The sequence below is a fragment of the Thalassophryne amazonica genome, chromosome 12 (genome assembly GCF_902500255.1).
Source record: "Thalassophryne amazonica chromosome 12, fThaAma1.1, whole genome shotgun sequence".
Lineage (NCBI taxonomy): Eukaryota > Metazoa > Chordata > Actinopteri > Batrachoidiformes > Batrachoididae > Thalassophryne > Thalassophryne amazonica.
This window is the reverse complement of record NC_047114.1, coordinates 85,828,110-85,847,529: the sequence shown is the minus strand read 5'-3', so window position 1 is coordinate 85,847,529 and position 19,420 is coordinate 85,828,110. Positions and strand designations below refer to the sequence as shown.

Below are 19,420 nucleotides of genomic sequence, written 5' to 3'. Positions count from 1 at the left end.
TTTTTCTACAAAATTAAACAACTGAATGAACATCCTCCGAGGCAGCTGATTCCATAATTTTTGCCAGGGTTTGTATTATTGTGAACACCCCCTTTTCTACTTTTTTTTTTTTTTCTAATAGCCCAATTTCATACCCTTAAGAGTGTGCATATCATGAATGCTTGGTCTTGCTGGATTTTTGAGAATCTACTGGTACCTTGTTTCCCATGTAACAAGATATACTCAAAACCTGGATTAATCTTTAGTCACATAGCACTACTATTATTCTGAACATGACTGTTTTAGGGCATAGAAAACGCCACTGAATTTTGAAGGTGATTCCTTTCTGGATCAAGATTTCCCTTTATATAGGCTTTGAAGGGTTACTTCAAAACTACTTGGATTCTCACTAAATTTGCTTAGGGCATGGAAGACTTCACTGAATTTTCAAGGTAATCTGGATCCAGATTGGTGGATGTTGGAAATCCAATTGCTCTTGTTTTTGTAACGTTTGGCTACATCTTTGCCACATTTGGTGATTTTCTCACCAAATGCACAATTCTTAGGGAAGAAAATAGATATGCCACCACCCGACTAAAGGGTCAGTCATTCATTTAAAAAGTTTTAATATCTTTCACAGGGGAGTGTCTAAAGTTGTGCAATATTGATCTTTGAATGAAAGCAAATGTTTGGCTCCACTCGCTTTTAAAACTGCAAAGACAAGTGCATGTGCTTTTCAAAATGTCTCTGGTATGGAGCAATCTTGTCATTGATCAAAAATAGCTGGTATTGTTCAGTCCATGTTAATCCAGTCATATGGTAAACATTGCTATTTCCTGAAAAAAAAAAAAAAAGCATGAGCAAAACACTCACTTTCAACTTTAATATGCTGCAATATTGTACATAAAGTGGTTTTGAAGGTTTGGTATTGAATTTTTTTGACATCTTCATATTAATTCCAGGTTCTTTGGAATGTAATACATATTGGTTCCTAATTGAAAAACAATGTCCTACAGAATGACCACTAATGGTATCACATTATCAGGAACACCAACACATGAACGCATTTTCAGTGAAATTTAAATTTTTATTAACCATGTTGTCACAGAAGCAACCAGACATTGGGGACATGTTTTTAAAAAGTGTTTCAGAGTTCAACTGTGTAGAGTTCGCACATGAAAAATGTAGATGAGTAGGTGACTTGGTCCATTCCACCCAACTTTATGTAAGCAATAACACCAAAAACATGTAAATCAAACTGAGTTTATACTTCCCCAGATCAATCAAACCCAAGTTAATAGCCTGCCTCCTTTATACTTTATTTTAACCCCTTTGTCGCAGCATAATAAATCCAGTAGAGGGGGTTCCAAGGGGTTAAAAATAGTCATAACCACTGATCTTAATGATTCCATAATCTTATCTCTGCTCAGAATGTGCTTGTCTGCACACAACTGTCACAACTACAGGTGGGAAGATTTTCTGTCAGACTGCAAATCCATCTAACCACATTTACATTAAACCCTGATCTGGACTAGGTTTGCCCTATGAATGTTGCTATGACAACCAGTCCAGCAGCTGTTTAAGAACCAAAAAGCTCTGCGACAAAATCATTACAAAACATTTTTATTCAACAAGAGCTGGCAGTCAAACATTTTACATGTCAATATTCTGTGACACAAGAGGTTGTCTGAATGTAGTGTGTTGACATGGAGCTAAAACGCACACATCCAGGCCAGTTACCTGGACAGATTTTCAAAATAAAAACAAAGACCTGTGAAACAATCTGAAGTTACTTTAAACACTGACAGTTTGTATCCATTTTCTCAGATATAAACTGTAGTTCAACAAAATAAAAACCCAACAAAGAAAAAAAGCATCACTTTAAAGACAACATGTAACCGCAACGTGCACACGCCTCAATCCAAGTGCAACCAACCCTTAACAGTTCAACCTGAGTGACAATTTATTGTTGAAGATCTGTAAGAGTCCAAACAGAGCAGATCAGTGGGCCTGATTAAGTCTTCAGAGTTCCTCCCAACACGGTGCAGACAAACCTCGTGCGTGTGACTGAACCCCTTAAATAGCCCGCACCGCAACACAGTGCAGACATAAATATTAAGAAGCAGCAGTTGTAGAATTTCACTGATGCCCCAAGAAACAGCAATTATTCCTTAAACTCCAGAAACTGCTGCAACCTCTTCCGATGCTCTGCAGACATCTGAACAGCACTGAGGATTTTAAAAAAAGTCTCATTAATTAGTATTTAAAAAAAAAAAAAAATTTTTAAAGCATGGAGCCTTACTTCAAATGGTCTCCAAAAGTGGTTGTTATCCTGTATATGGCAGTCTTGAGTGTGGCCCTGAGTGCAAAGCGCAGCGTTTTGTATGTGGCATCTCCCATGCTGCGCGCTGTCCTGATGGGTTTACTGGAGGCGTGAGGCAACTTGAAGTGTCTGTCTACGGCCTGACATCATCATGCACGTGACAACACACCGAGTGACATCAGATCATAAATAACCAGAGCACAGGGAGCGCAAAGTTAAAAACAGACCAGGAAGTTTACCTCTTGTAAGAGTAGCATGGAACCGAGGATGCTGGGTAATGAAGTCTGCACAACCCCAAACTGGTCCTCTGAGAAGGAGGTTTTCACCAGGTAAGACAGCCCTGAATCGTGGACGTCATTGGACATGTTGAGTAAACGGGAAGGGTTCAGATCAATACGAACACGAGTCAAGTCATCTTACCTTCCAAAGCCCAGATGTGGGCCTGGCTGTCTGCAAAGAGCGCCTGGCTGGAGGCTTCTGGAAGCTGTGATAAAGGAACCATAAAGCACAATAGACTCTGAAAAATCAGCTCAAGATTTAAAGGGGTCACATGATACATCGCTCATCCTAAAAGCAAAGTAAAATTTAAAATAGTTGTAATTAAACAAGCTAATGCCACGCCCCCTCTCAGGGAGGTTCACCTGTTTAGCCAGTTAACATCAAGGATTAAAGTTCTCTGTCATTACGATGGATTTCCTGTCAATTTGGCTGCCAAAAGGCAGCGTTTGCGCAGACGCCGTCCTGATGCAAAATCAAAGCTGGGTGCAAGATATACAATTTACTGTATCCCCGGGACACGTGCGCCGTGTTCAAAACTTTCAAAAGTCAATTTTTAGAACATCTTTCTTTCTGCCTGCAGCGAGTCCCCGTGTGAGCAGAGTTTTACAAACATATTTTACAACTTGTCTTTCAAAAAAGGCTGTGAGTGTCATTGCTGTGAATAAACTAAAAACTGCCCCCCACCCCCACAAAAAAAATCTCTTGAGGACAATAAAATGCGCTCGTAAAACCTTACCTCTCAATCAGGTTTTGTAAATACAAATTCTTTATTGTTCCTGCTCAGACACTGCAAACCGGGGGCGCATCCAGACAGAAAGAGGGTGCTGTGTGGGGGGGGAATGCCCTCCACAACACCCCTTGATTAAAGGTCCACTTTTGAATACTACTACAACTGCTAATAATATTTTTAACAACTAAAATGTTTAAATCAGTATTTCTCTGGACCTATGTTTTACTATAGTTCTGCACTAAGTTTAACTGGCAAGCCATATAAAAATAACTTATTTAACTTTTCTGCATAAGTAAAGTGGGACGTGAAGCAATATCCTTTTTAATGTAATGTCTAAGCTCAGACATTACAGAGTCTGGAGTTCTGGCTTTAAAATCTGGTCAGTTAGGATGAAGGAAGCCAAAAATATGAAAATGATTCCGGCTCTGGTGGTTAGTAATATTAAACAAACATGTAGGTTGTGATATTAATTTTGACTAAAGGCAAAGAAAAGGTGAAAATGTGCAAAAGAAAATACAAATACAACACATTAAACAGTACAACTAAATTGAGGGGAGTCGGGGTGAGAAAACAGTTATCAAAAAACCCTCCACAATGCATCTCTGGACATCAAAAACCCAAAATTGCCAACAAAGGTCCACTTTCAACAATAAAGGCCCCCCACCACCATTTCAGATCCTGGCAAAAAGTGTATTTAAATAATGTGGAGGTTAAAGTCTTTCTATAACATGATGCTGCATTAGAAAAGAGCAGCAATGTTTAGTGAGTGAAATATAATCTTGTTCAGCTGAACAATTTGCTGTTTTCTTAACAGTCTCCACCTTGTTTTACCTTAAATCCAAGGACATGACCGCAAAAAAAAAATTCTACAAAAAGGTAGATGATGAACAGCTTAAAAATTTCAGAAGATTTTTTTTTAGCCTTAATTCCTGTAACATATGCAAATAAAGAAAGTTAGATAAAATTTATTTTGCCCAATATGATCCCTTTAAGACAAATTAGAGGTGTGACGGGTGTACGTAACAAAACTGAAATTTTTAAAATGGAGGTGATGAATATGAATTGGGGGGGCAGGACGACAGTGTAAACGTGCTGGGAAAAAAAAAAGCCAGATATTGATTTAATTAAAGAGGAGAAATTATGACACTGATTAGTACAACTTGCACCTGCCGTCGGTTAGTTAAGGGATGAGACTCAGAGTTAAAATCTCAGTGGGTGCCGGTTTAAATGAAGCAGTCAAGAGCCGAGAAAAATCAAGAGGGGATCTGGTGGCAGATGACAACATGCAGGGAGCCCGTCATTGTTCAGCATGCACGTGCCACAGCGTCCTTACCTTGTTAAACAGATACATTATCAGCGCCCGCTTTGCCAAGAAATTTTTCACCTGAATGGGACAATCAAGTGTAAAAGTTTGGCAATGAAAAAATAAAATAAAAATACAATTACTTTTCACATTGCACGTACTTGCTGCAACACAGGTGTGTGGCAGATGTGAGCATGAAAATGATGGATGTATCAACATAAAATTAAAAGATGCTGCACAGGAACTAGTGCACTGCTCACAAACATACACCTATCGAGGTGAAAAGAACACGTTAATTTTTTTTATCTGCTGTAGATTCTATTTGTTTGCAAGCATTTTCCTAATTCGCAGGACTTTGTTGTTGCAGCTATGTGTAGTCGAACTGTTTTGTTTTTTGTGCCTCTATTTGTGTTACATAAGTCAGGTCTCAGTATTTTGCATTGAATGATTTAGGGTAAGATGCATTCAGAGTGAAAACATGTGAAAAGTCTAATTACCTGTTCCTTTCTGTTCTGGAGAAACAGAGCCAGAAAACTTGGTTTGGAGACTTCTAACTTTGGAGGTGGGATGGCAGCAGGTGAAGGTGGATGACTGCCGTTAGCGGGTGAATCTACACAGAGAGACGAAAACCATTAGTCTGGAGACAGAGTCCAGCAGCAGAGCAAAGACCCGAGTAGACTGGTGATGCTCTCACCTGTTGAGGTGGACCAGAGTTTTGGGGCCCTCCTCATTATGTGTGGGCTCTGCACCGAGCCGTACCACGGCGAGCATTGCTCTACAGGCGCGGTCAGACGCCGAAGAGCTGGAGAGGAGAAAGGGCTGTCCAGGTCGGGGGTGAAGGGCGCCGTCAGAGGACTGTGCTGAGCTCCGACAAGGGAGAGACTGAAAACTGAAGCTGGAGTTTTGATCAGCATGCTGGGCCTTGGGGTCAATGGTTCCTCTGTACCCAATGCTGTTTTCAAAGGGGGAAAGGAGTCAAACCATGGGTGCTTTCTAAAATTCTATTCTAGTCCAACTATCTCAAGAGCTTTAAAGGGGATAGAGAATCAAAATCATCTTTTTCATGTTTTTGGTGTTAATTCCCCGCTGTGCGGAAAACACACGAAGTGCCAGCAAGTTTCAGAACCTCTGTTTCAAGTATTTCTCCTTTTTTGAATTGCCGCCACAAAACAGGCCAATGCGTTTGAGAGAAATACTCAGTAGAGGGTCAGTTCCGACTTTGCGACAAAATCAACCCCAGCAATCAGTACAGCCTGTAAGTATCACATTTTCTTTTGTTTTAAATGTTTTTAAATTTATTTTGGATTGTTTTTTTTGTTGTTTTTTTTAAATCATTATTATTATTTTGTGACTGGACTTTATGTCACAATCCGCCTCTGGCTGACTTCATGTTGGTGGGCGAGGAACAAGATTTATCACTCAACAGCAATGTTGAAACGTGATGTTAAATAAGTTAGTGAAGATTAATGTCTTCTCGTTTTCGCTACAACGCGCTCAACTTTTGTTCAGAATCAGCTTCTTATCACTGTAACGACGCAGATTTCCTCTCACTCAAACCCGCAGCTTCACAGTGCTTTAAACAGTCGTCCACAGACTTCAATAGCGACACAAGTGCAGCAAAACGAGACATTGGATAAATGCTGGGCTTTGTCCCGCCCATCGGAGGCTCTGCGTGTCTGGGGGTCTATGGGGCAGTGGGCTGGCCTCGGCTGGCCCGGACGCCCAGCTTCTGCATGATGATTGGATGATCTGTCTGAGGCTGAATCCATTTTTGATTGGCAGCGAAATGAGCGAATCAGAGATCATTTTCATTCTGTTCTGAGATGAACCGGAGACTTTCCTAATCCTCTTAGCGGCATTTTCAGTGAAAGCAAGGGCAGCCAATCAAACAACGGCAACCGATCAGCGCCAACACCTACGTGCATTTCATAATGAGGTTGCCAAATAAGCTCCGAAACGACACCATTAAAAGCAAACGAGGCATTCTAAACCCAGCATAGTAACATAGCTGTTTCAGAGAGCCTTTTAGGACGGTTCTGAGCCATTACAGACCCAACCAATTTTTTTGGGGCTACATATCACATCACAGAACAAGGAGTAATGCCCCATTCAACCTCTCTCTATCACCTTTAATAACTACTAGCAAATGGTCACTGCATACTTGTGGTTTCAGATGACGTCTTGCAGTCACTTCCTGTAGACTGTAATTTGTTTCTGCCATTTGTAGCTACAGTATCATGATAGGTGACGAGTCTCTGTGTCAGATCAGCCAGTAGACACAGACACTCCGTACTGATGGCGTTCCAGTTATGAGGATGACCACCTGTGATTGGCAGGAGGAGAAAGAAGTGACGTGTGTGTGAGACAATGCGCAGATTTATTTTCTGTGTTGGTGGAGTTGTGGCAGACCTGGCTGGCTTAGCATGAAGACCTCACGGCGCCGTGATGGGGTGTGCTGAGACAGCAGGGCCAAATCCTGTAGAGCCAAGAACTGAAATTTGGGGGGGAAGAAGGAACAAATGAAATGTCAACTATAGTTATCAAGCAAACCATTAAGTATCAAATGTTCTGTCTCTTATCTACCTTCAATATCATTGGCTGCTTCACAGTAAGAACTTTGGGAAGACACTGATGTACTTCTTCAGTAAAACACAACTGCACAGGAAAAGTGTACGCCTGCAAATAGAAGGTTGCATACGATACCAGAGCGTCAATGGCACAAAGCTTATACGTTTATTCTTCTCATCTCAGCTGCTCCCATTAGGGGGCGCCATAGCAGATAGTTTCAATCTCACCACCTGCATGTCCTCCCTCAGCACAACCATAAACCTTCTCTGTGGCCTCCCTCTTCTACTCCTGCCTGGTGACTCCATCCTCAGCATCCTTCTCCCTATATACCCTGGGTCCCTCCTCTGCACATGTTCCAAACCATCTCAATCTCACCTCTCTGACTTTGACTCCAAACCGTCCCACCTGAGCTGTCCCTCTGTTATGTTCATTCCTAATCCTGTCCATTTTCGTCACTCCCAAAGAGAATCACAACATCTTCAGCTCTGCCTCCTTCTAAGCCGTACAACAATATTTTCCAAGTTTTTTCCCCCCATACTATGTAGTTGAAGAAAATTAAATGCTGCATAAAATTCTTCACCAATAGCTGGAAATTTTATAAGTCATTTTTAGCATCTACACTATCATGTACGTTAAGGTTCCAGGTGATCAGTTTACAGCCGCGTGGAAGCTGCCTTGGACAACAGTAATTTACAAACTGCTGTAAATATTTTTTTGCTGGTAGTTGAGGTTCTCTTCCAAAATCTTTATGACAATGTTTACGTTTTCTTGAATTGAACCCCTCAGCAACCATGCAGTTTGGGAACATGCCATATTTTGGGTGAATTTCACCTTTTTTGCCACTAAAACATTTTTTTCCCATAAATTCTGCAAGGAAGAATTGTGAACAGTGCTTACACGAATCAATTAAAACTATCAGAATCAAAATCTGTCAAGAACTGAAGGAGAAGGAGCACTGTGGGTAAATTTCAGTTTCTGCCACAAAGACGTCCATATTTTCCCTAAAATTTAAAATGTCAAAATTTTGCAACGAAGACTTATGAAGAGCAGGTAGATGAAGGTGGAAAAAAAGATTATCAAAATTAAAATCTATGAAAAACTGATTGAAGACACATTCTGGGTGAATTTCAGATTCCACCCCCTCCGCCAAAAGTCTGCAATTTCCATAAAAATTTAGAAACTGTGTGACGACAAAAAAAAAAAAAAAAAAAGTGAACAGTGCTTAGATGAAGCAAACAAAACCATTATAACCTAAATCTATCAAGAACGTTCGATGAACTGTGGAGGGATCAGACGTCGGTCCAGATGAGCAAAAAATGTTTTACTTTAAAGTCTTCAAGTATTAGTTAAACAAATAACTTTACTCTGGGACATCCACTCAAATATTTAAAGTTAAGTGGTGTTACTCAAGACACTTGGAGGTTCAAAGTGGTGACAACATAATCCCCAAATGCTCCGAGATCATTTAAAAGTATTTTCACCACACAGCACTACTCAATAAAACATGAAAGGCAGCCATATATCATTAAAAATTTAGATGTCCCAAAGAAAAACAAAGCAGAAAATGGTCAAAGACAAGGGAAAAATGTTTATTTGCAAACATACCTCAGTGACAAATATCCTGAAGAGCAGCAGTGTGATGTACCACGTGAGGAGGAGAAAAGTGCCAGTAATCCACAGGTGGTAGAGCAGTGAGACGTCCAGCAATCCGGCGACCCCGTCCAGGGGGTGGACAGAACTGGAGGGACAGAGTAAATTCTCCACAGTGAGATTTCCACAGCACCATTACCTTATTTCTCCAGTCTATGCCAGGAATTATACTCACCTGTTCACCTGAAGATTCAACATGTTACACACCCACGTTCTTGGAATGTGTCCTGCAAATATTCAGTTATATTTGCATAATTTTATTCACCTTGTTTGCAAAAAGCTTAATCAAAAAATGTGAAGCGACATCTGAAGTGCATAGACTCATCAGAAACACTAAATACACACACATATATATATATATATATATATATATATATACACACACCACACACATATATACATACATACACTGACACACTGAAGCAGATACGGTTGAAGCTTCACTGATAAATAGAGGGCACTTACCCAAAAAGAAATACAAAACAATATAGTTCCGAACAGAATAAAGAGCTTGAGTGATGCTGCACTTCACCACCAAAGGCAGAGATCCTTTAAAGCGGAGGTATTTATATTGCTGAGGACAGGAGAAAAAAATAAATAAATAAATAAAACAAGAAGAAACAATGTGATTCAAGAAATTCAATATTCATTTGAAGCTCAAATCATTTCATGCCAATTTCCACACAATATTTGCAGAATTGAAGGCAAAAGGCCTTCAATTCAATTCATTCATCCTGAATGTGGATAAACAAACCAGATATTATATAAACTTTTTTTTTTTTTTTTTTAAATAGGCCGACATCACTTTACAGTACTTGTGTTTTAGTTGAAAATATTCAAGCAAACGTGTTTTAGTCTTTGCACTTTTATAAGTAAGACAAATGCTTAAACGTGCACGTGATACCTGAACAGTGTTGAAGGACACGTAGTTTATGTTGTGGACAACTCCCAGCAGACTGTGGTACCAGCCAGCAAAGGCCCCCGCCAGAAGAAGGAACAACTGATACTCATTCAGGCACCTCTGAGAGGAACTGTCAACACACCAAAAACAAAGCAATCATTTCGTTATTAATTTTTTTTAATAAATAAGGAAATAAGGGGGGGGTTGCATGTGATGTGTTCCATGTCAACTGCTTACCCATCAGACTGTGTGCATGTTTCATCAAGATTCTGGTACCTGCCACCAATTGTTACAGCACAACACCAAGCCACTGCTACTCCCATGATGCAGTGGACCAAGGAGATGGCAAACTGACGAGGGTGGAGGAGCTGAGCCAAGAGGGCCACTTTTGAGCATGCGATTGTTGGGACGACTGAAGAAAAACAATTAGAATTAGAAACCAAATGCATAATAATTTAAATATTTTCCAAGATATGGGAAAGCGTACACCGTGAGGATGTACATCCTCTTTTAGTCATGTGTTGTAGCATTTCCATCAGTTTGCAGACGTCAGGAGTGAGACGTAATGTGATAATTTGTCCACTGTGTCACAGCTGGTGATATCTGCATCAGACTGACGAAGTCTGAGCTCCACAGGTGACCTCAGACCACTGAGACGCATCCCAGTACCGTTTAGGTCAGTTACAGCTGCCCTGTGGCCACCTAAAGCGAAAGACAATCCAGCAGGTCCAAACTTGAAAGTGGCGATTAATGCACTTTGTTTCTGTGCGGAAAGTTCCTGGGTCAAGCCCCACCCCTACCATTTCTCCATGTAATGTGCGTCAGGAAGGGCATCTGGTGTAAAACCTCTGCCAAATCAACACACATATCCATCTCAGATTTGCTGTGGTGACCCCGAGTACAAATAAGGGAGCAGCCGAAGGGACTTAATTTTTACACCAAGTCTATGAGAAGTCTTATAAGACTATTGATCAGTAGCTTGTGCCAATCTGTAATAAATACACCCTTTAAGATTATCGAAAAGCTACAAGCAGACGACAAAAAACACTAAATACTATGGCGAGTAGCGCAATAGATCCTACTTGTCTACTGTCATTGTTTATTTTGCTTTAATTTATTATTAAAGCACGACAAATTATTGGGCAGGAATCAGACTGCAGTGAGTGTCGACTAATCGTTCCACTCCAAAATAACCCAATTGCATTGAAGGTAGGGGAACTGATCAGACCGCTACACTGGACTTAGCCTGATAACCAGCCCTGTAAAGGGTCAGATACTGGCCTCTCTCTCCTAGCCTGTGATTGGTTGGCGGGCGAGATGCTGGCGTCAGCACGTGTCAGCCTCACGTTGATGTGGCGTGAGCGCTGCTCTCCTATTGGTTGTTTAGCAGAGGGAAATCTCACTCCAAAATGGAGGCCAGTATCCAGCCCAATTCATAGCCGAGCCAGTTGTCAGGCTACACCGGACTGTGGTTGTCCACTGCCCCAAGTAGTTGGACTGTGTCCAACTATAATTAGGATGGTTAAATGCAGAGGACAAATGTCATTGTACAATGACAATAGACAGGGGTGCACATAAGTAGTACTCATTGTGCTCGTGTGTGCTAAACGTCATTGATGCACAGCAGAGGGAAACACTTTTCCTACAATCTGCCATTACTTTCCTCTTATGAAGCACTTCCCTTGTTTCTGCTATGCATCATTTATTTTTAGCATGCACAAGCACCATGCGTACCAGTTATGTGCACCCCTGACAATAGAGGCTGCTCTACTCATCCGCCAGATGTTAAAGTTTGAACTGCTTTTTTTGTGTGTGTGTGAACTCTGCAGCACTTTAAAACAGTACACATGGTATGTGAACATTTTAAATTGATTCTTGTTGAGTTGCGGTCGAGTTTGAAGTCTCCTGCCGCTCACCTCTGTAATACTTCAGGTTCAGGAGTCCAACCGTGAGAACGACTAAACACAGCAGGATGAAGGGGAAGAAGCTGGTGACACTCGTCAGGAGGGTGAAACATTCTGGATGGATCCAAACAGGCTTCAGTAAACAGCAGCACAGTTACATTATCTGAGAGTGAAGGCAGCAGCTGACCTGATGTTGACCGGATGGGATGGAGAAAACTGAACCTGCTGAGGACGACAAAGACGACCGTAGAGGCCGGTAACAGCAGCACAGACCAGGCCACGCTGGCTGCACTTCTCCACCAAACCACCTGCAGTCAGTCACCGACCGTTAGCAGCTAACAAACATTAGCACACGACATTACTATTTTCCTTCAAAAGTAACCACAAAAAGGCTTACCTTGTGTTCAAACCAGCAACTTTGCTCTGGCGAAATCATGCTGTTTGAATAAATAGAAAAACCAAACGGCGAATTTTGAACTTTTTGTGTCAAACTAATGTTTTCCAGTCACCCTCCCATTTTGCGCGCCACATGCAGTAAGACCTCTGAAGGCCCCCCCCCCCCCGGATATAAAGCTGCCCGCGTTCCCGCCTGTTGCCTGTATAATGTAATGTATCAGATTGGTTTGCTGAATTTTGACAAAAAATACAAAAGGGAACAAATTAAATGTGAGGGGAAAAACTTTTTTGGTAAAAAAGGAAATCTTTACAGAATGTAAAACCATACTATGAAGTCCTTTGCAGCACACATTCTGTGCATTTGAACTTTTCCCGAATGGTGCTACTGTGCAAAACTATTGGGTATGTGCAAAACCATGATCCGGAATAGGAAGTATTGCTCAAACTTCCAAATGTTTCAAATATCCCCCAACTAAGACCCTTTGTCTAATCCCTACCCCAAAATAATTAAAGATAAAGTAATCTGCAAAGTTGCTAGGCAGCTAAGATAGTTTTAGAGCCCCGTTTTATCACTGGTAAGCACTTCCAGAAGTGGCAGTCACTTCCCACTTTGTTCTGTTTGTTCTGCTGGATTTGTTGATATAGATTTAATTTGATTTATTTGTTTATTTATTGAGGACCACAATGGAAATGAGTCATTTGACTTTCTTGTCTTATCCCCTGCATTCCAATATTTAAATAGCTGTTAAAATAAATGATACTGTATGGTTTTAAGTTTAAAGAAAACAGTTCAGACAATGCATGGACTCCACATACATTCAGTGTCAAAGGCTCTGCCCTCTAGTGGCCACAGTTAGAATCCAAACACACCAGCCTTTAGGGGAGGTGGTGGTCTAGTGGTTAAGCATTGGGCTTGAGACCTTGAGACCAGAGGATCAAAAGGTTCAACTCCCAGCCTGACCAGAAAATCACTAAGGACCCTTAGACAAGGTCCTTAGTCCCCTAGTTGCTCCAGATGTGTAGCAAGTACCTTGCATGGCAGGACCCTACATCGAGGTGAATGTGAGACATTATTGTAAAGTGCTTTGAGCGTCTGATGCAGATGGAAAAGTGCAATATAAATGCAATCCATTTAACCTTTAAACTTGTCTAAGGTCTTAAGGTGACCTTGTGTACCAAAGTTTTGCTTTAATACACAAACTCTTTGTAAAGATATGTCGACCAAAACATCATCAGGGATACAAAAAAGTCACTACTTGTCTTGTTTAAAAATGCAGTTTATTTTAGGTCATGAATCTTAAACATTTCTTTTAGATGTTTATAATAATAATACATTTATTTATAAAGCATTTTAATTGAAGAAAAAAAATTAACAAAGTGCTGAACATAACTCCAGAACAACATGTTCTGTTTGGTTAACGTTAATACACACTTTTGTTTACATTTGTTATTGTATTTGTTGTTAATACCGTTATTGTAGGGTGAAGTGTCACTATTGTACTTGATACGGCAGTTACAGTTATTGTTTAGCTTTGTTGGCTAACAAGGTACGGTTGGCTTATTAACAGCTAAATTAACGGTAGCTCATCTAGCTATAGTTAGCTTACTTTCGTGATTTACACTTTTATTTTACATGGTGTAGATTTTTAATGGTTCTTCAGGGTTCTTTAATATATATCAACAGATATTATCTTAGTTTGAGGTTTCCATTAGAATAGCATGTAGATTATGGATTTTGTCTTCTTATAGTAAGCTAGTAGGTAAACTTTAGATAGCTACCTAAAACATATTACATCATAGCTTCTATTTCTATAACAACATAACCATATTTATAGCTTAGCCTACTAGCTATAATTTAGTTTTACAAGTCTAGGTAGACGTATACTACAATCTTCTCCTGTATTAATATTTAGGTTTTAGTAGCTTACTCCTATATGTTGTTTACTACTTTGATTGTGTTAATATCACTTATATAAATGCTTTCCAAGCTTTCCATATTCTTGAGCCGCTTAGGTGGGTACATTCAAAGAAATATTTAACCCTAACTTTTAAGATTTATGTAATTTTATTACATGACAAATTCCCCATTTACTTTTTTTTTTAGATAATTTTAATACAAACCTACCAAATAAACCTTACATGATGCATATTCATTACTGTAATAAATCCTATTCATTTGAAATGGATAATCCTTAGCTTTATGTATTTAGTATTAATAAAATAAAATTACTCTAAATCAATAATAATGACAGTATTTATTTAAAATACATAAAGTATATTGTTTGAATTACATAATAATTATGTTACACATGCCATTTATCTTGTATAGGTAACATAATTATTATGCAATTCAAACAATATACTTTATGTATTTTAAATAAATACTGTCATTATTATTGATGTAGAGTAATTATATTTTATTAATACTAAATACATAAAGCTGAGGATTATGCATTTCAAATAAATAGGATTTATTACAGCAATGAATATGCATCATGTAAGGTTTATTTGGTAGGTCTGTATTAAAATTATCTAAAAAAAAAGTAAATGGGAATTTGTCATGTAATAAAAGTACATAAATCTTGAAGTTAGGGTTAAAAATGTCTGTGAGTGTAGGGAGAGTTCCAATGGAATAAAAAAGCTTTTAAACCTACCATCCCTGGTTCTCAAGACCAGGCACTTAAGTGGCTCTACTCTTCTTTTTTTTTTTTAGATATACTTTAGTATACACTAGTAGAGTTCTACCTAAGAATTGGTATGTACGTATATAGAAGATATACCTTACTGAATTTTCATGAAACAAAGATCCCCATATCACAGAGCAAAAGTAATTAAAACCATAAAACAATTATGTACAAGCAAAATAATTAAAAGAAGCTAAAAACCATAAAATTAATGACAGACAGTAGAAAATAAGCAGGTTTTAAGACTCATCTTAAAAGAGTCAATGGAAGGTGCCTTTCGAATCCCAACAGGCAGGCTAGCCCACAAGGTCAAAGTACGACAAGACAAAGCTTAAAGCCTGCTGACTACTTTTTAACCCTTGGAACACAGAGCAAGTCTGCATCCAGCAACTGCAGGGTGCAAGGAGGCACATAACAACTTAAGTTCAGCAAGATAGTTGGGTGTATGTCCATTTGCCTTTTAAGTCAGCAACAAAACCTTTAAATCTGCTCTTTTTACAGCTTTGAGTTATTTTACTCCTGAGGGATCTTCAGCTGCTGCCTTATGTCATTACCAAATATATGGCTTGTAACTTGAATATTTCAAATGAGGCATTCTGTTGACACACTGCTGAAGGCAAACAATATCAACAGTTTTAACAAAAACTCTATGATGTCTCAATCTTTGTCACAGTACTACACAACCACACAGCTGATGCGGTTTTGAATAAATTCCTTAAGAAAATTAAACAGTCAGCATAAAAACTTGCCTTGCTCATTTTGAAGTTATTAAACTGGATTTTTTCAAACTGTTGGCTAGGTCAGGTAATTTTCCTTATATACATATAGCATGGGTGCTCATTTTCCTTATGGAACTACAAATGATGTGTAAGGATTTATGGAACATCATAGAAAACCTGTTACGTTCCTAAAGTTTGAATATTGTTTTTGAGCAGCCAATCTTTCAGCAGATAGAGCTGTCGGTGGAAAGACAGTTTTGGTACACCAAAAGGGGAACGTGGGGAGACCGTCTTTTGGGAACTTTCTGAATATCTGGGTCACTCATGACCATAGCAATCAACTCAAAGGGGTAAGCCAACAGTCATCATGGTCGTTACTCCAGCATTAGCGTGCAAGATGTCATCCTGAATTTTCAGTTTGTGAGCATGTGATCCTAGATAAAATGGACTTTGTAATGGGAGGTACAGTTTAACAAGGCATATCAGCATCACTTAACTTAATTCCTTGTAATAGAGCCAGAATGGAAGAAGAAGCTGGTTTTCCATGGCGGATTTTCAGAAACACATTTTCAGAATGTCAACATAACACTGTAAATAGTGATTGAATATAACTGGTGATTTTCTCCCTCTTATGATAATTCAGTAGTCCTGGTGACAGAAGGTTAATTCACACTAAATATTGCCATTTTGTCAATATTACAATAATATTATCTATTATAAGGGTTAACAAGGTTTTCCATCTCTTCCTCTGTCCACACATACCACGCCGTGGATTTTAATAGAATGTCATCTGACTCTTTTGTATATCACGTGACCTATAAAAAGGAAAGTGTTTCTTTTGCAGTTTTGCAAATATTGCTTCTTTAAATGGCCTGAAATCCATTTCACATGAATGTTTAACAATGTGCGTTGCAAATTTTATCCACAATAAGTAAAATTATACTCTAAGTCACACACATAAAACCTCAGTTTTCCTCAGTAATTTTCTCCCAGATTTGATGGGAAGGTATGTCGTGCATCCGTGTGCAGCAGTACAGCTAGATGGTGTCACTTTTGACTCAGCTACTGTGAGGTAATCTATCATCTTTAATGCTTTAGGTACTGGAAAAATAAGATAAAATAGCAAGGTCTGTTTCTTTGGATGGGACATATGCAACATTCCATGGCTTCCAACATATTTGTTCATGTGCTTTTTTTTGTGTGTGTGGGTATTCCTGCAGAATCAGCGAACACCCATTTCTCATTATACTGTCTCAGAGAATCCAGATGTAGATTAATATATATATGTCGCGGATATGAACAAGCAAAGTTTTTACAACAATGTTGTCTGGTTTATGGCTTCACAGCTTCGTGTATTATTGGTTTGTGGCTTTTTACAGCTTTTTATGACAATGTTGTCCGGTTTGTGGCTTTTTCTCCACTGGGAAGTTTTTTTGTGGCATTTCTGGATTGTTTTGTGCGATTTCCGGTTTGTGCCTTCATCTACTTAAGCGCGCGGCGCAAAGTTCATATTAGTACATTTGAATGCCATACTCTGCTGAAAATGTCTTGAAATAAATAAATAAATAAATCAGATTCTCATGTGTTTGCCCTTTGGGAATTTTGTGAATGGAAAATGTAACAAAGACATTAATATTATTTCTAACTATGGGTTTCACATTTTTAACTCTGAACCCAGCAAGTATCAGGTAGCTAAGTGGGATGAGGATTTGGGCCTCCAATATGTAAACCTGGGTTCGATTTCTCGCTACATGTCTGTGTCTTTGGAAAAGACACTTCATCTCCTTTGTCTCAGTAGTATACCCAGCTCTAAATGGTACCAGCATTGGCTGGGGAAGTAACCTGCGTTGCATTGGTATCCCATCCAGGGACATTTGACTCTCATCCGCTTCATGCTACAGAATTGGGAATAAGCACCAACACAATGGACTCAAGGCCAACATTGGACTTACAGGAGGAAAATAAGTATTTGAAAACCTGTGGTTTTGCAAGTTCTCCCACTTGAAATCATGCAGGGGTCTGAATTTTCATCTTAGGGCATGTCTACTGTGAGAGACATAACTATATATATATATTATATATATATATATATATATATATATATCTATATATATATATATATATATATATATATATATATATATATATATAATATAAAAAATCCATAAATCACAATGTATGATTTTGTTTAATAATTTATTTGTATGTTACTGCTGCAAATAAGTATTGAACACCTACCAACAGCCAGAATTCTGGTCTCACAGCATCTGTTAATTTTTCTTTAAGTAGCCCCTCTTATTCTGCACTCTTTACCCTGTATTATTTCACCTGTTTGAACTTGTTCCCTCTATAAAAGACACCTGTTCACACACTCAATCAATCACACTCCAACCTGTTCCACCATAGCCAAGACCAAAGAGCTGTCTAAGGACACAGGGACAAAATTTTAGATCGCACAAGCTGGGATGGACTACAGGCCAACAAGCAAACAGCTTGGTAGAAGACAACAACTGTTATGATTATTATTAGCAAGTGAAGAAACACAAGATGACTGTCAATCTCCCCTTGGTCTGGGATTCCATGGAAGATCTTACTTTGTGGGGTAAGGATGATTCTGAGAAAGCTCAGAACTACACAGGAGGACCTGGTCAATGACCTGAAGAGAGCTGGGAACACAGTCACAAAGATTACATTAGTAACACATGATGCTGTCATGGTTTAAAATCCTGCAGGGCAGCAAGGTCCCCCTGCTCAAGCCAGCACATGTCCAGGCCCGTTCTAAGTTCACCAGTGACCATCTGGATGATCCAGAAGAGGCATGGGAGAAGGTCATGTGGTCAGATGCGACCAGAATAGAGCTTTTTGAAATCAACTCCACTTACCATGTTTAGAGGATGAGAACAACCCCAAGAAAACCATCCCAAACCGTGAAGCTGGGGGTGGAAACATCATACTCTGGGGGTGCTCTTCTGCAAAGGGGACAGGACGACTGCACCATATTGAAGGGAGGATGGATGGGGTCATGTATTGTGAGATTTTGGCAAACAACCTCCTTCCATCAGTAAGAGCATTGAAGATGGGTCAGGCTGGGTCTTCCAGCATGACAATGACCCCAAACACACAGCCAGGGCAACTAAGGAGGGGCTCCGTAAGAAGCATTTCAAGGTCCTGGAGTGGCCTGGCCAGTCTCCAGACCTGAACTCAATAGAAAATCTTTGGAGGGAGCTGAAACTCCAAACCTGAAAGATTTGGAGAAGATCTGTATGAGGAGTGACCAAAATCCCTGCTGCAGTGTGTGAAAACCTGGTGAAAAACTACAGGAAACGTTTGACCTCTGTAATTGCAAACAACTGCTACTGTACCAAATATTAACATTGATTTCACAGGTGTTCAAATACTTATTTGCAGCAGTAACATATAAATAAATTATTACAAAAATCATACATTGTGATTTCTGGATTTATTTACTTATTTTTTTAGATTATGTCTCTCACAGTGGACATGCACCTAAGATGAAAATTTCAGACCCCTCCATGATTTCTAAGTGGGAGAACTTGCAGAATCACAGGGTGTTCAAATACTTATTTTCCTCACTGTACATTATCCATTTCTTCTCCTCACCCCTTTAAGGGTAGTATCTACCTGATGTCCCAAAATTTATTTCAGCCCACAGATTTAAATGATGCAGGCCAAGTGGTTAACGCTTCTTGGTTTCAGTGCAGAAGGTTCCGAGTTCAAATCCCACCCCTACCACATTTCTCCATGTAATGTGGAGTTGCGCCAGGAAAGGCATCCGCGTAAAACCTGTGCCAATTCAACATGCAGATCCACCTTGGATTTGCTGTGGCGACCCTGAGTGCAAAACAAGGGAGCAGCCGAAGGGACTTACTTAGATTTAAACGATGCAAAAGTGTTTATCACTGTCAAAGAGTGAAGCTACAAAGGACATTGCCCAATTAAATTGGACAAGCCACCATCAGTGTT

General features: G+C 39.4%; 1 protein-coding gene and 1 long non-coding RNA gene across 3 annotated transcripts; one reads left to right on the top strand and one right to left on the bottom strand.

Moving 5' to 3' along the window:
• Nucleotides 1-1,779: 1,779 nt before the first annotated feature.
• Nucleotides 1,780-19,263, top strand: LOC117522144. Its single transcript, XR_004564150.1, has 5 exons — nt 1,780-1,790; nt 8,515-8,521; nt 11,296-11,301; nt 12,919-12,924; nt 19,125-19,263. It is a non-coding gene; the product is annotated as an uncharacterized LOC117522144 (long non-coding RNA).
• On the bottom strand, nt 2,126-12,257 carry ndc1 (NDC1 transmembrane nucleoporin). Of its 2 annotated transcripts, XM_034183524.1 has the most exons (18): nt 12,035-12,257; nt 11,825-11,945; nt 11,650-11,751; nt 9,971-10,145; nt 9,737-9,863; nt 9,298-9,406; nt 9,008-9,059; nt 8,788-8,920; nt 7,198-7,290; nt 7,024-7,105; nt 6,776-6,937; nt 5,309-5,566; nt 5,112-5,224; nt 4,645-4,695; nt 2,723-2,786; nt 2,542-2,642; nt 2,282-2,442; nt 2,126-2,207 (listed from the first exon to the last, which is right to left on the bottom strand). In XM_034183524.1, exons 1-18 carry the CDS (start codon nt 12,071-12,073, stop codon nt 2,144-2,146), a joined length of 2,007 nt encoding a protein of 668 aa, XP_034039415.1. In that variant the 5' UTR covers nt 12,074-12,257; the 3' UTR covers nt 2,126-2,143. The 2 variants fall into 2 exon arrangements, with proteins under 2 accessions (XP_034039415.1, XP_034039416.1); XM_034183525.1 differs by lacking the exon at nt 4,645-4,695.
• Nucleotides 19,264-19,420: the final 157 nt, after the last annotated feature.